The 12,280-nt window shown below is 49.2% G+C and overlaps 1 protein-coding gene across 1 annotated transcript in view; it reads left to right on the top strand.

Annotated features, from left to right (window-relative positions):
* The first annotated feature begins 79 nt into the window (after positions 1-79).
* LOC311361097 (AP-2 complex subunit mu-A) overlaps positions 80-12,280 on the top strand; it is a 15,962-nt gene continuing 3,761 nt past the window's right edge. The window contains exons 1-6 of the mRNA XM_084481288.1: positions 80-221; positions 1,601-1,722; positions 5,593-5,858; positions 6,706-6,788; positions 7,139-7,274; positions 8,115-8,259. Coding sequence (XP_084337414.1) covers positions 1,649-1,722; positions 5,593-5,858; positions 6,706-6,788; positions 7,139-7,274; positions 8,115-8,259 — 704 coding nt within the window. The 5' untranslated portion in view covers positions 80-221; positions 1,601-1,648. The remainder of the gene's footprint in view (positions 222-1,600; positions 1,723-5,592; positions 5,859-6,705; positions 6,789-7,138; positions 7,275-8,114; positions 8,260-12,280) is intronic.

Below are 12,280 nucleotides of genomic sequence, written 5' to 3'. Positions count from 1 at the left end.
GTTAGAGCGTCAGCCAGCGGGCGGTCAGCTGACACCACGCCGAGGAGGAGGAGGGGGAGACGCGGAGGAGGAGGAGCGGCGGAATTAGCGGGTGTGTGTATGTGTGTGTGTGTGTGTATGTGTGTGTGTGAACCACCAGAAGGCTATTCAAAACCTAGAATAAACATCGGGCGGCGGGTGCGAAGGGGACAAGCGCCGGTGGCGGGTTAGAGCGATTCAGGGTAAGCCGACCCGCAACCAAGAAGGTAGTTTTGGTTGCGTTGTTGCGTTTTTGTAACTTGTCTTTCGGAGTGTGTGTAACATTGTTCCGCCGGGGGCAGCGGATGCTAACGTTAGCATCGGGTATATCTGTCGCTTGGGCCAGCGAGTTAGCTCGCTCTGCTAAGCTACGTTAGCTCGGGTTATCTCGGGAAGCTATGCCCCCAAACTCCCATCGTCTTTACTTTTCATTTGTGTGCGGACGTCCCATGCCCCAACGTTTGTCTTCTTCACTTCACTTCAATGAAATGTGTACGCGTAAAAGGACAAGGCGAACACGCACACATTGCAGGGACATAACGGGCAACAAACACAATATATATATATGAACCTTCAGAGAGTTGGAGGAAAGCAGACATCTTGACTTGGGCCGATATTAGCGGCGATTAAGCCCGCTTAGGGGCAGAGCCGCCTCCACCACCACCGTGTCCCCGGTCAGGAGGACTCAGCGACGCCGGGAGAGGTTAGAGTAAAGACGGCTCGGTCTCCTGTCCCTGACCCCTCCGTTATCTGGGGCAGCCGGAGAGGCGCGAGGATTTCAGGACCTGCACCTCTCCATCATCACTGGTCTTCAACAAGTCTTTTTCTGAATGGGTACAACCTGCCTACTATGTGCAGGAAGCTACCAGTGCAATACATTTCCCCGGTGTCTAAATGTGTGGTCTAAATGCTAGGAAATTCGATGCTTTTTTGCAGTTTACAGTTTGCAGTTTATTTGACCTAATGGCTCCTTCTGGCCAATAATGGATATTCAGTTTTCTAGTTGGCTAAACCTAAAGTCTTGAGGCTTCAGTGGTGTGTGAGTGTGGGTGGGCTAATCCAGCCTTAATCTTTCTTTCGAGGAAATCTACATTGCGTGTGTGTTTTAAAACCATGTAAGACTTGGTGTGTACGTGCACCCTTTATTTATATATATATATATATATATATATATATATATATATATATATATAGTAAATGTAATCTATATTGAGCTATTATCTGAACCAATATGTATGTCACACAACACTGACTTTGACACCCCGCAAAGGCCCAGCTGTGGGGTGTATTCATTGGACATGAAGTGGTCTCTGTGCACTAGCGGAAGTAAGCGGACAAGCGTCCCCCTGTAATGTGGGTCACCCCTTGCACTGTTCCCGGCTTTCACTAGAAAATGCAGTTTCCTCTCTGTTTCCTCATTACAATCAGCCCTTTCCTGTGTGTCTCTTATCTCTCTCTCTCTCTCTCTCTCTCTCTCTCTCTCTCTCTCTCTCTCTCTCTCTCTCTCTCTCTCTCTCTCTCTCTCTCTCTCTCTCTCTCTCTCTCTCTCTCTCTCTCTCTCTCTCTCTCTCCTTCTCCTCAGGTGGTGTTTGAGTTCACCATGGGCATTTGGGAGTAAAGAGCAGCCACAATGATTGGAGGACTGTTCATCTACAACCATAAGGGGGAGGTCCTTATCTCCCGAGTATACCGCGATGACATAGGGTACGTCCAATGGGAAGGCAGCGGCGTCAGTTTTTGGCCGCTGTCATTATGTGTAACCAGCAGGTGTCAGAACCATGTCGAAGGCTCAACGTTTCTAAAAAACCACCACCACTACTGTTCACCTGTGAATCGACTGCTATGGAGTTAGGGACAGCACCACGGCAAGATGGAACTGAATAGTTGCAAATTAGCCAGTAGAGATGTTGTCAATATTCAAATGTTTTTTTTTTTTTTTCAAATTGACATATACTCTTCACACAGCCTGATATTTAAATCAGTATGAAAATGAAATCCAACCAGTGCACTCAGAAATGGGAGGGATTGTAAACGAATGCAACAATTGGAAACAGGGGCTCTTTGTTAGTAGTGACTAGCCTACAAGCCTAACATCTGAGATGGACGTAACCCATTCCAAGATAAAAGGCCAACTGAAATGTTACGTTTTATTCCAACAATTACTCCCCCCCCCCCCCCCCCCGTTGTGGCGTGCTTAACGTGTTAGACGGGGACGATGATGACGGTGAAACAGGACAGCCTTTTTGCGTTAATCATTTCCTGTTGTGATAAGGGTGTAGGCTTGTGTTTCCGCGGCCTCTGATTAGGCTTTATTAACGGGTGTGGAAGGACGTCCGGATAAGCTGACATTTGAAAGCTTGATTTGGAGTCCGTCCTGTCACATCTTTTTGGCGCCTAAGCAAATATTATCCATCTAATTTGCATGTACGCACAGAAACAAATGTGTTTACTTTGTGGCTATTGTTGTTGTTTGTGCTATGGGTTCATCATAAAGTCCTCTTTATTTATACCTCCTATCTATCTCTGTTACTGTTCATCAGTTGTGCTGGTGGCACAGTGGACATGTTTAAGGAAAGCAAATGACAAAAAGCTGCTACTTAGTCAAGTGGCCATCAGAAGTGAAACCCAACTTAAAATTATTCTGAATATCGCAGCAAAAATGGGAAGTGTTTTTTGCTGAGGTGGGAACTTGAACATAAGGAGGGCACACACCCAACATGCGGACAACGGAAAAAATAATGCAACCTAAGGTGGATGGTCGGTACTTTCCCCTTTCGCGGTCTTTTATTCTTGCCCAACTCTTATGGTATGCAGTGCCTTGGCGGGGTCTTTGGCTGTGAGTGTGTCTGCTCGCCAACATCTGACTTTTCCTCATGTCAAATGTTGCGGTCGTCCATTTCAGAGAGAGAGCAGCCATGCCTCAATTATACATGACATGATGGCACTATGAGCATCACAGGTGGCGTTCATGTTACACAGGTATAAAGTGCTGCTGACATCTCTCCGGTCTGACTGGCTCTTCAAACCAGGTTCTTCACCTCTGTGTTTCCACATGATGCACAGAACTGTCTTCTCTTGTGCATTGATGTCTCTCCTTTACGCCATCCTTCTCCTCTATCTCTTTCTGCAACCACTGTTATTATCGCTCCATCTTGGCCCGGTAGGAATAGGTAAGAGATGCCCAAGCATGACTTCCTCTTTTACCATGGCAACCATACAGCTGGACCCCCTCCCTTCATCCCCCCCCCCAAAAAAAAGCATGCCCTTTGACCTCACATCAACGTCCCGGTGTGTGGTCAATAGAGGACCGGATTAAGAGTAGCCAACTTGTACCCCTTTCACGCTGAAGGCCTCTTGTCGCTTGCCGTGGCCCGTTTTTAAAGAGTGGACACAGAAGCCTATTGTACTTTGTACCCGGACCTTTCTGTGTAAACCGCCAGGAATGTGTCTTTCATTTTTCAGAATTTCTCTCACTTCTGAATCGTACAAAAATATCCATTATTGGCACGTCCATTATTGAAGTAGCATAAAACGAGTGGTTGGTCCGGTGGCTAGCTCCCATGGTGCCTTTTTTTTGTTGGCAGTCAAAGTCCTGCCCCCGCCTCCAGTGTTTAACCAATGACTTTCATCTACATTAAGCCACGTACATTAACTTAAATCCTCCCCTTTTTTTTTTTTTGTAAAAGTCTCAACCAGGGTCACAGCCACTGGTCGGCTGACACAGGTGGACCTAGGGCACCAGTAGCAAACTCTGTGCCGTGTCCGTGCTTCCGTGTGAAAGGGGTATAAGAGACCACCGATTTGATGGCAAAAGAAGCTAATAAGCTAGCTCGTAGCATTGTTGCCCATGAACGTGACTTTTAGCATGTTACCCAAGCATGAGATCTGCGAGTGTTGGGTCAATCTTCACTCTTATAGGATGATAAGTTGTGGACCACTGTTTTTTTTTGTCACCAGGAATAGCTAACTCTGGACTTTGGTTTTTCACTTTACTTAAAAAAAAAAACGACAACATACAACTAAATTGATTGAATCTCTTTACAGCGTTGAGGTTGGCTGAATATAGAAGTGTCTTATGGAGTGCTCGATGAAATGGTACCATGATGATCAACTCATAATCGTGTTTATTCAATGGAGCAACGCAGTCCCTGCATTTCCTAACCCAAACGGGGGGAACGATGGCTTGTGAGTCAACGTGTGTGTGTTAACTCACAAGCCATGATTACCTCTACATCCTCCCTGCCAAGCCCGGGATTTGGCAGCTCCCAAAGACAAAGCCATGTTTTTCAGGCGTGTTTTAACATGCAAATAGATGCAAATAATTATGGTGAGTTATTAGTTTGTGTCATGTCTCTTGTGTCGGCATCCAAAGTAAAGAATATGGCTTTATAATTAATCATAACATCACCTCATCGCTTCACCACACTGCTGCCTTTAGAGCCAATATATATGCAGCGCGGTTAGGGCGCTCAGACTTTGGATTAAGCAGTCACACGAAAATTCATGTTTTCCTGTCTTTTTTTTGTGTGTGTTGTGTAAACGAACACAGTGAAGTCCCTCTGTTTAAATAACACGCATACACACAAGAGTTGGCCTTGTTTTGGAATTTGAACAGAGTAGGTTGGTTAATCCCCTCCAGCTTTCCTGCACTCTTGGGAAAGTTTGGCCCGTCTGGTTCTACAGGGCCTCTGCGTCATGCACAGGGAGAACCCTGTGATTACTAAATGTTAATCAGACATGACATGCTTCCCCCCCCCCCCGCCCCAACATTGTCTCACTGTACAATGGCTTGTTTTTAGTCTTCATTTCTACATACTTCTGCAGCTGCCCACAACTGATTTAGAGGCTGAATAAGATGGTTGAGGTAGGTGTATGGTGAAGTTGGTTTACGAAGAGCTCTCCAGAATATCAGACGAAAAGTATCTTCTCTCTCCCAATAGTCAATAATAAAGTATTGACCCAAACCTGGATGCCTCTTCTCAGAGCAGGAAGTCCTTCATCTGTGCAGGAAGATCTGATGAAACCAACCGATGAGGTGTCTTGCAAGCTGCTGGCTTTTCATTCTTTTCTTTGCAGTAAGGAGTGAATATTCATGATCATGACTTTGGTTGGCGCCCCCCCCCCCCCCCCGATACAAATCCTACATTGATGCTTTGATTTGGTTCTATACTGCTATGAGGAATATCAAGTGTTTACCATCCAGAGACTGTCCTTCAGAGATATAAGGTCTTCATTAGTGATCGACCGATATATCGGCCGATATTTGCGTGTTTTTTTTTGTTGCCGATTTCTTATTTATTTATTTTTTTGGATTGACTGACAGACAGACAATAAATGTTCCTTTTTATAAATTAAGACTTGTAACATTTGCTATCATCATTGTGTCATTTCTATGATGTAAATCGAGGGAGCAAAAGCAGCATCTGCCCAAATATCGGCTCAAGAAAATCGGCATCGACGTATCGGTCATCGGCTAAGGAGGCTGATAGAAAAAAAAAATCAATATCGGTCGATCCCTAGTCTTCATCTTCCTACCAGCAACCAACCCTGGTCTCTGTCCTCCCCCTTCCCCAGGCGTAACGCGGTGGACGCGTTCCGCGTGAACGTGATCCACGCCCGGCAGCAGGTGCGCTCGCCGGTCACCAACATCGCCCGCACCAGCTTCTTCCACGTCAAGCGCTCCAACATCTGGCTGGCGGCCGTCACCAAGCAGAACGTCAACGCCGCCATGGTGTTTGAGTTCCTGTACAAGATGTGCGACGTCATGTCCGCCTACTTCGGCAAGATCAGCGAGGAGAACATCAAGAACAACTTTGTGCTCATCTACGAGCTGCTGGACGGTGAGCCGCGTGGGCCGCCGGCGGGGGGGGGCTGCTAATAGGCTCTCTAGAAGAATAAGTCCCGCCTTCTCCGAGGCTCCCGGTTCCCTCGGTCAAATGTCTATGGGAAATAACATATGGGTTTATGAATGATCGTACATAGCAGACTCTGTAGGTGGCAAAGAAGTAAAAGTTTACTACTACTGTTTACTACTTTAACGGCACTGACAATCCCAAAACCACAGTCGAAACTAGATGGAAAATGTGTGTGGTTCAAAACGTGACGCAGCTTTTACTTCTTCGCCACCTACAGAGTCTGTTATGTACGATCATTCAAAAAACCCCACGTTATTCCCCATAGACATTTGACCGAGGGAACCGGGAGCCTCGGAGGCGGGACTTATTCTTCAGAGGTCTATGAGGAGGAGGGTTCTACAGGAATGACACGGGGCATGTTCTAATCCGGACTGAGTCATTTATTTATTCAGAGGTCCCATGACATGCCACCAGGTGTGAGTGATTAGCCGTTACAAGCCGTTTTGAAAATGTGCCTCTTCTGACATCACAGGTGGGCGTGTCCACCTAGATGTGTGACGGATAGATGAGCAACGTCTGCTACAGTCCACTGGGTAGGCTGGTAGACCTGATCTATCCAGCACACGTCTAGGTGGACACGCCCACCTGTGATGTCAGAAGAGGCACACGGCTTGTAACGGATAACCACACTCACACCTGGTGGCATACATTTGTTATATTGTTTTTCATTGCGTCAATCTCCTGAACGTTCAGTGTCCCTCGTGTCTAATGCGCTGTTGTCTGGCTCTGGGCTGTGTGTGTGTGTTTTGTATCTGTGTGTGTGTGTGTACAGAGATCCTGGACTTTGGCTATCCACAGAACTCTGAGACCGGGGCCTTGAAAACCTTCATCACACAGCAGGGCATCAAGGGACAGGTCAGACAGACACACAGACACACACACACACACTGTGGTGACTTTGATGACTACTGTTTGTAACTAAAAGCCATACTTCTCTTCCTCCCCTCCCTTCTTCTTTTCCTGAACCACTCACCCCTTCCTCTCATTACCGTTGCTTCCTCTCATTACCGATGTCCACATCACAACAACAACAAACACAGCATCAGGTAATGGACGAACGCACACACACACACACACACGCACCATCTTGCTACGGTCCTTTTCTTCCTGAGCAGGCCTGTGAGAAGAGGTCTTGTACATGATTCATAAGTGCATTGTTGTGGCCCCCCTCTCCCCTCTCCCCTGTGCCGTGGTGCCTCCTCCAGACAAAGGAGGAGCAGTCTCAGATCACCAGCCAGGTGACGGGCCAGATCGGCTGGCGCCGCGAGGGCATCAAGTATCGCCGCAACGAGCTCTTCCTGGACGTCCTGGAGAGCGTCAACCTGCTCATGTCCCCGCAGGGTGAGTGGGGAGGGACGGAGACACACACACACACACACACACACACACACACACACACACACACACACACACACACACACACACACACACACACACACACACACACACACACACACACACACACACACACACACACACACACACGGATCTGAAGGTACACGTGTTACACACTGGTGTAACACATGGATCTAAACGTACACGTGTTACACACTGTTGTGTCCTATTAGACTCAGTAGCCCCGCCCGTTCTGCCGGCGATTTGAGTTCGCCCTGCAGGAGGGGCTGGAGAGGAGCAATACATTTCTTTCTAGTTTCGATACGGTTTTGCGGGAGCCAATCACCAAGCTGGCTTTTCCCCCCTGGCGCGCTATTGGCTGGTTTAACACAATGACCGCGAAGTGACGGTAAGCAGCCAATTGCGTACAGAGTCAATTTAACTCCACCCGTTGATCACGCCTCTTGTGCTGAAGAAAATGACGGCAGCCTCCCCAGACCAACGTGCAATCTACCATTGAGCTGGATCTGGCAATAGCCAGGCTAGTGTCCTATAGTCACTGACTTACAAGTCAGCGGCATTGTAATTATTTTTCCTTTTTTTTTTGGTCCCTTTTTTTCCCCTTTATTTAAACATGTAGAGTTTGGTAATCAAGTCTTGTAGTTTCAGGGACATTCCATATAAGTGTTGCTACCAAGTTTTTCTGGGTGGGGTTTTTGCTATTTTTGCCAAGATGGGGAACAGGGGAAGGGGACTGAAGCATAGGGAGAACTGAGCAGCTAGTCACTGGAAGAAACCCGTGACTCAGTGCCTTCTGTCCGTCTCCCCCCCCCCGTCCCCCTCCAGGCCAGGTGCTGAGCGCCCACGTGTCGGGGCGGGTGGTGATGAAGAGCTACCTGAGCGGCATGCCCGAGTGCAAGTTCGGCATGAACGACAAGATAGTCATCGACAAGGCGGGCAAGGGCGGGGCCACGGACGAGGCCGTGAAGAGGTGAGGGGGCGACGGGGAGGGGCGACGGGGGTTCACGGGCCAGGGAACACGAGTTACCCATTGGTCGCTTCGGACATTTTAAACTTCATCTTTTGAGGAAGTGTTTATATCGGATTCCATTTGAAGTCCCGTGTTTCAAACTAATAGTCATGTGTGTGTGTTTGTCTTTATTTATTTGAGGGCAGCAGAGGGTGACGTAGTGTATAGTTTAAAGGTGGGATATTACACCACCAGGTGTGAGGTGTGACTAGCCGTTAGAAGCCGTTTTGAAAATCCTCTTGTGACATCACAGGTGGGCGTGTCCACCTAGTTGTGTGCTGGGATAGATCAGTCGACCAGCCTACCCAGTGGACTGTAGCAAACGTTGCTCATCTATCCGTCACACATCTAGGTGGACACGCCCACTTGTGATGTCAGAAGAGGGCGATTTTCAAAACGGCTTGTAGCGGCTACGTCACACTGACACCTGGCGGTGTAATATGTCCCCTTTTAAGACGCCATGCTGTCCTTCACCCACCTCCTCTTCCTGTCTGTACTCACTGTTCTGGATAACTTGAACTATTTTATTTTTCCCTCCTCTTTCCTCTTCTCCCTGCGGATGCGTCCGTTCTCTCTCTTTCTCTGTGTGCCGCCCCTCAGTGATTTAGGGGGAGGAAGGTATTGTACTAATATGTGACCCACTGCCGTAACACACACACACACACACACACACACACACACACACACACACACACACACACACACACACACACACACACACACACACACACACACACACACACACACACACACACACATCTGGAGAGAGGTCCTCATGGTTGGCGCTTGGGGACCTTTTGACCGTTGGCCGTTGTGTTTCACCAGTGCACCGTCCATCCAACACGCTTCATTGTGTCTTCACTGTAGTGTAGTGATTGTTTGTGTCATAGCCCCACCCAACCCCCCCCCCCCCACCATCCCTCCCACCCTCCGTCCACAACTAACCCCTTCACCCAATCATCTAACAAGAGCTCCCTTCTGTCAAAGTAGTTTGTAGGTGTGTGTCCTTCTACTACCAGTTTTGGGTTGTGTGTCTTTTACACGCACACGTCTGTCTGTCTGTCTGTCTGTCTGTCTGTCTGTCTGTCTGTCTGTCTGTCTGTCTGTCTGAGCCAGACGGTATCGTTGTGATGTGATCGTTGTGTTGATCTGTTACCCTGTGAGTGTCGTGGATGTTGTGTAACTGGACCCATTACAGATGTTCTTTACATCATGTTGTGTGTCTCTCCTCCTCCTGCAGCAGCAGCAGTGGGAAGCAGTCCATAGCCATCGACGACTGCACCTTCCACCAGTGCGTGCGGCTCAGCAAGTTCGACTCTGAGCGCAGCATCAGCTTCATCCCCCCCGACGGAGAGTACGAGCTCATGAGGTCAGTGGCCCTGGGCGGCTAATAATGAAAGCACTTGATGTACATTGTATTTATTCATAGTACTTAATTCCTCTCCACTGCCTACTCGGCCGGCATCATTCTCTGGTTCACGATCCTCAAGCAAGTCAAACCGTTTACACAGATGGTTCTAGCCGATCCCAAGTCTCTGGTTAAGGCGTCTGCGATGTATTGGGCCCCGACCATCCTGACCACTGTGGTGGGGGTCATTCTTCCCACCATCACTTAGCTCACTCGGTTAGGGCTGAGTGAGCTAGCTTCTGGCACACCCGCTATGATATCAGACCACGTAGCGCATTTACAGCTCGGTTGTTGGCCCGCGGTAGAGCAGGATACCAGACCAACACTTTAATGAATTGAATTGAACTGTATTTGTCATTGTAGCAGAAACATACAAACGAAATTGGAGTGCAGCTCCGCTTGGTGCCACAACACAAGACGCAACATACAATTCATAAAAATATGTATAATAAATGGATAAAGTCAAAAGGTTTGAGCTACTGTATCAGTCTTGGGGTGCTAAGAGTGATTCTGGGGGGGTTATGTATGCACCAGGTATGGGATATTACAAGTTTGTGTTTAGAGTCGGGATGGCTACAGGAATAAAACTGTCTCTGCAAAGCGAGTTCAGGGTGTACGTGGTCGGGTTTGAACACCGCCTCTTGAACACAGTCCCCCTAAACACGACGACTATTCCTGCGGCGGTTCACGGTGTGTGTGTGTGTGTGTGTGTGTGTGTGTGTGTGTGTGTGTGTGTGTGTGTGTGTGTGTGTGTGTGTGTGTGTGTGTGTGTGTGTGTGTGTGTGTGTGTGTGTGTGTGTGTGTGTGTGTGTGTGTGTGATCGTGTGCTGCCAGGTACCGCACCACTAAGGACATCATCCTGCCGTTCCGCGTCATCCCCCTGGTGCGGGAGGTGGGCCGCACCAAGCTGGAGGTCAAGGTGGTCATCAAGTCCAACTTCAAGCCCTCGCTACTGGCCCAGAAGATCGAGGTGAGCCCCCCCCCCCCCCCCCCCCCCGGAGCCCAACAACAACGAGCTGGGTTATGTGGGTCATGTGGTCGTGCTGCTGGTGGGAAGATGTCCGTTCCATCAGTCCCTAGTCTCTGTACTTTATTTTGAACATGGATGGTTTCGGTCAGGGTAAATGGGGGGGCGGGGGGGGGGGGGGTCTTATTGAATGGGATGGTGTTACTCATTAATGTGTGTATTGATCCATGGAGGATAGGACGGGGAGGGAGGGAGGGGGGAATACGTGACTGACTTTTGTACTTGAATAAAGGAGTATTCCCCAAGCCAGCATTACAAAAATAATGGTGTCTTTCTTTCTTTCTTTCTTCCCCCCCCCCCTTTACAGGTACGCATCCCCACCCCCCTGAACACCAGCGGCGTGCAGGTGATCTGTATGAAGGGGAAAGCCAAGTACAAGGCCAGCGAGAACGCCATCGTGTGGAAGTAAGTGGTACTGCATTCTCTGGCGTTTTCTCTCAGCACTGCGGCAATCCTCTAGCCTGGAAATCCAGAGCCACATCTAGAAAGCTGTAGGGTCTGACAGCGAGTAATGAAAACGGCCCAACGCGAGGGGCAGCAAATATCACTGCACGCAATTGGATAACACTACGACCAATCAGAAGAATACAAGGGGGGACGTATCCAGAGCCCCATACGCTAAGCTACCAGCGGAGCTAACCAATAGATACGACTCTTGCCGTAACCTGCCTATATCAGATACGTGTGTGATTGGTTAATGTTCTGGGCCAGGGGAATCGGGGGGGGTGAGTATATCGCTCGTTCCCAGAGCGACTCGCTGAGCAAATTCAAATTGTGCTCTCGCGAGAAGAACTCCAGAGGATTTCCGGGGTGGCGATCCTCTTGATCTCCACGGGGGCCTGACTGCTCGGTCGTCCCTCTCTCTCACTCTCTCTCTCGCGTCTCCTCTAGGATCAAGCGCATGGCCGGGATGAAGGAGTCCCAGATCAGCGCCGAGATCGAGCTGCTGCCCACCAACGACAAGAAGAAGTGGGCCCGGCCGCCCATCTCCATGAACTTCGAGGTTCGGAACGAGCACTTTCTTTCTTTTTCCCCCCTTAATGGGACTTAAAATGGTCCCGTGTCGTGTCCTGCCCCCCAGGTTGTGGCTGTGATTAGCCGGTACAGGCCGGTACGGCACACAGGGAAGGAATTGGTTTTCGTCGTGTGACATCACAACTTGGCGTGTCCACCCAGATGTGTGACGGATGGATGAGCAACGTTTGCTACGGTCCCACCGGGGTAGGCTGGTGGACTGGTCTGTCCAGCCACACACATCTAGGTGGACACGCCCACTTGTGATGTCAGAAGATGCAGATTTTCCAAAACGGCTTGTCGCGGCTGATCACACTCACACCTGGGGGGTATAACATGTCCCCCTTTAAGTTATTTTAAATCATCCCCGGGCGGTCGCCCTCCATCTCCCGTCCTGCGTTAACGTGTCCTCCTCCCTCTGTGTCCTCCTCCAGGTCCCCTTCGCTCCGTCGGGGCTGAAGGTGCGCTACCTGAAGGTGTTTGAGTCCAAGTTGAACTACAGTGACCACGACGTCATCAAATGGGTCCGCTAC

The sequence above is a fragment of the Micromesistius poutassou genome (assembly GCF_964030765.1).
Source record: "Micromesistius poutassou genome assembly, chromosome: 16".
Lineage (NCBI taxonomy): Eukaryota > Metazoa > Chordata > Actinopteri > Gadiformes > Gadidae > Micromesistius > Micromesistius poutassou.
Note: the sequence above shows the minus strand (reverse complement) of the source record. Positions and strands in the feature narration are given on the sequence as shown.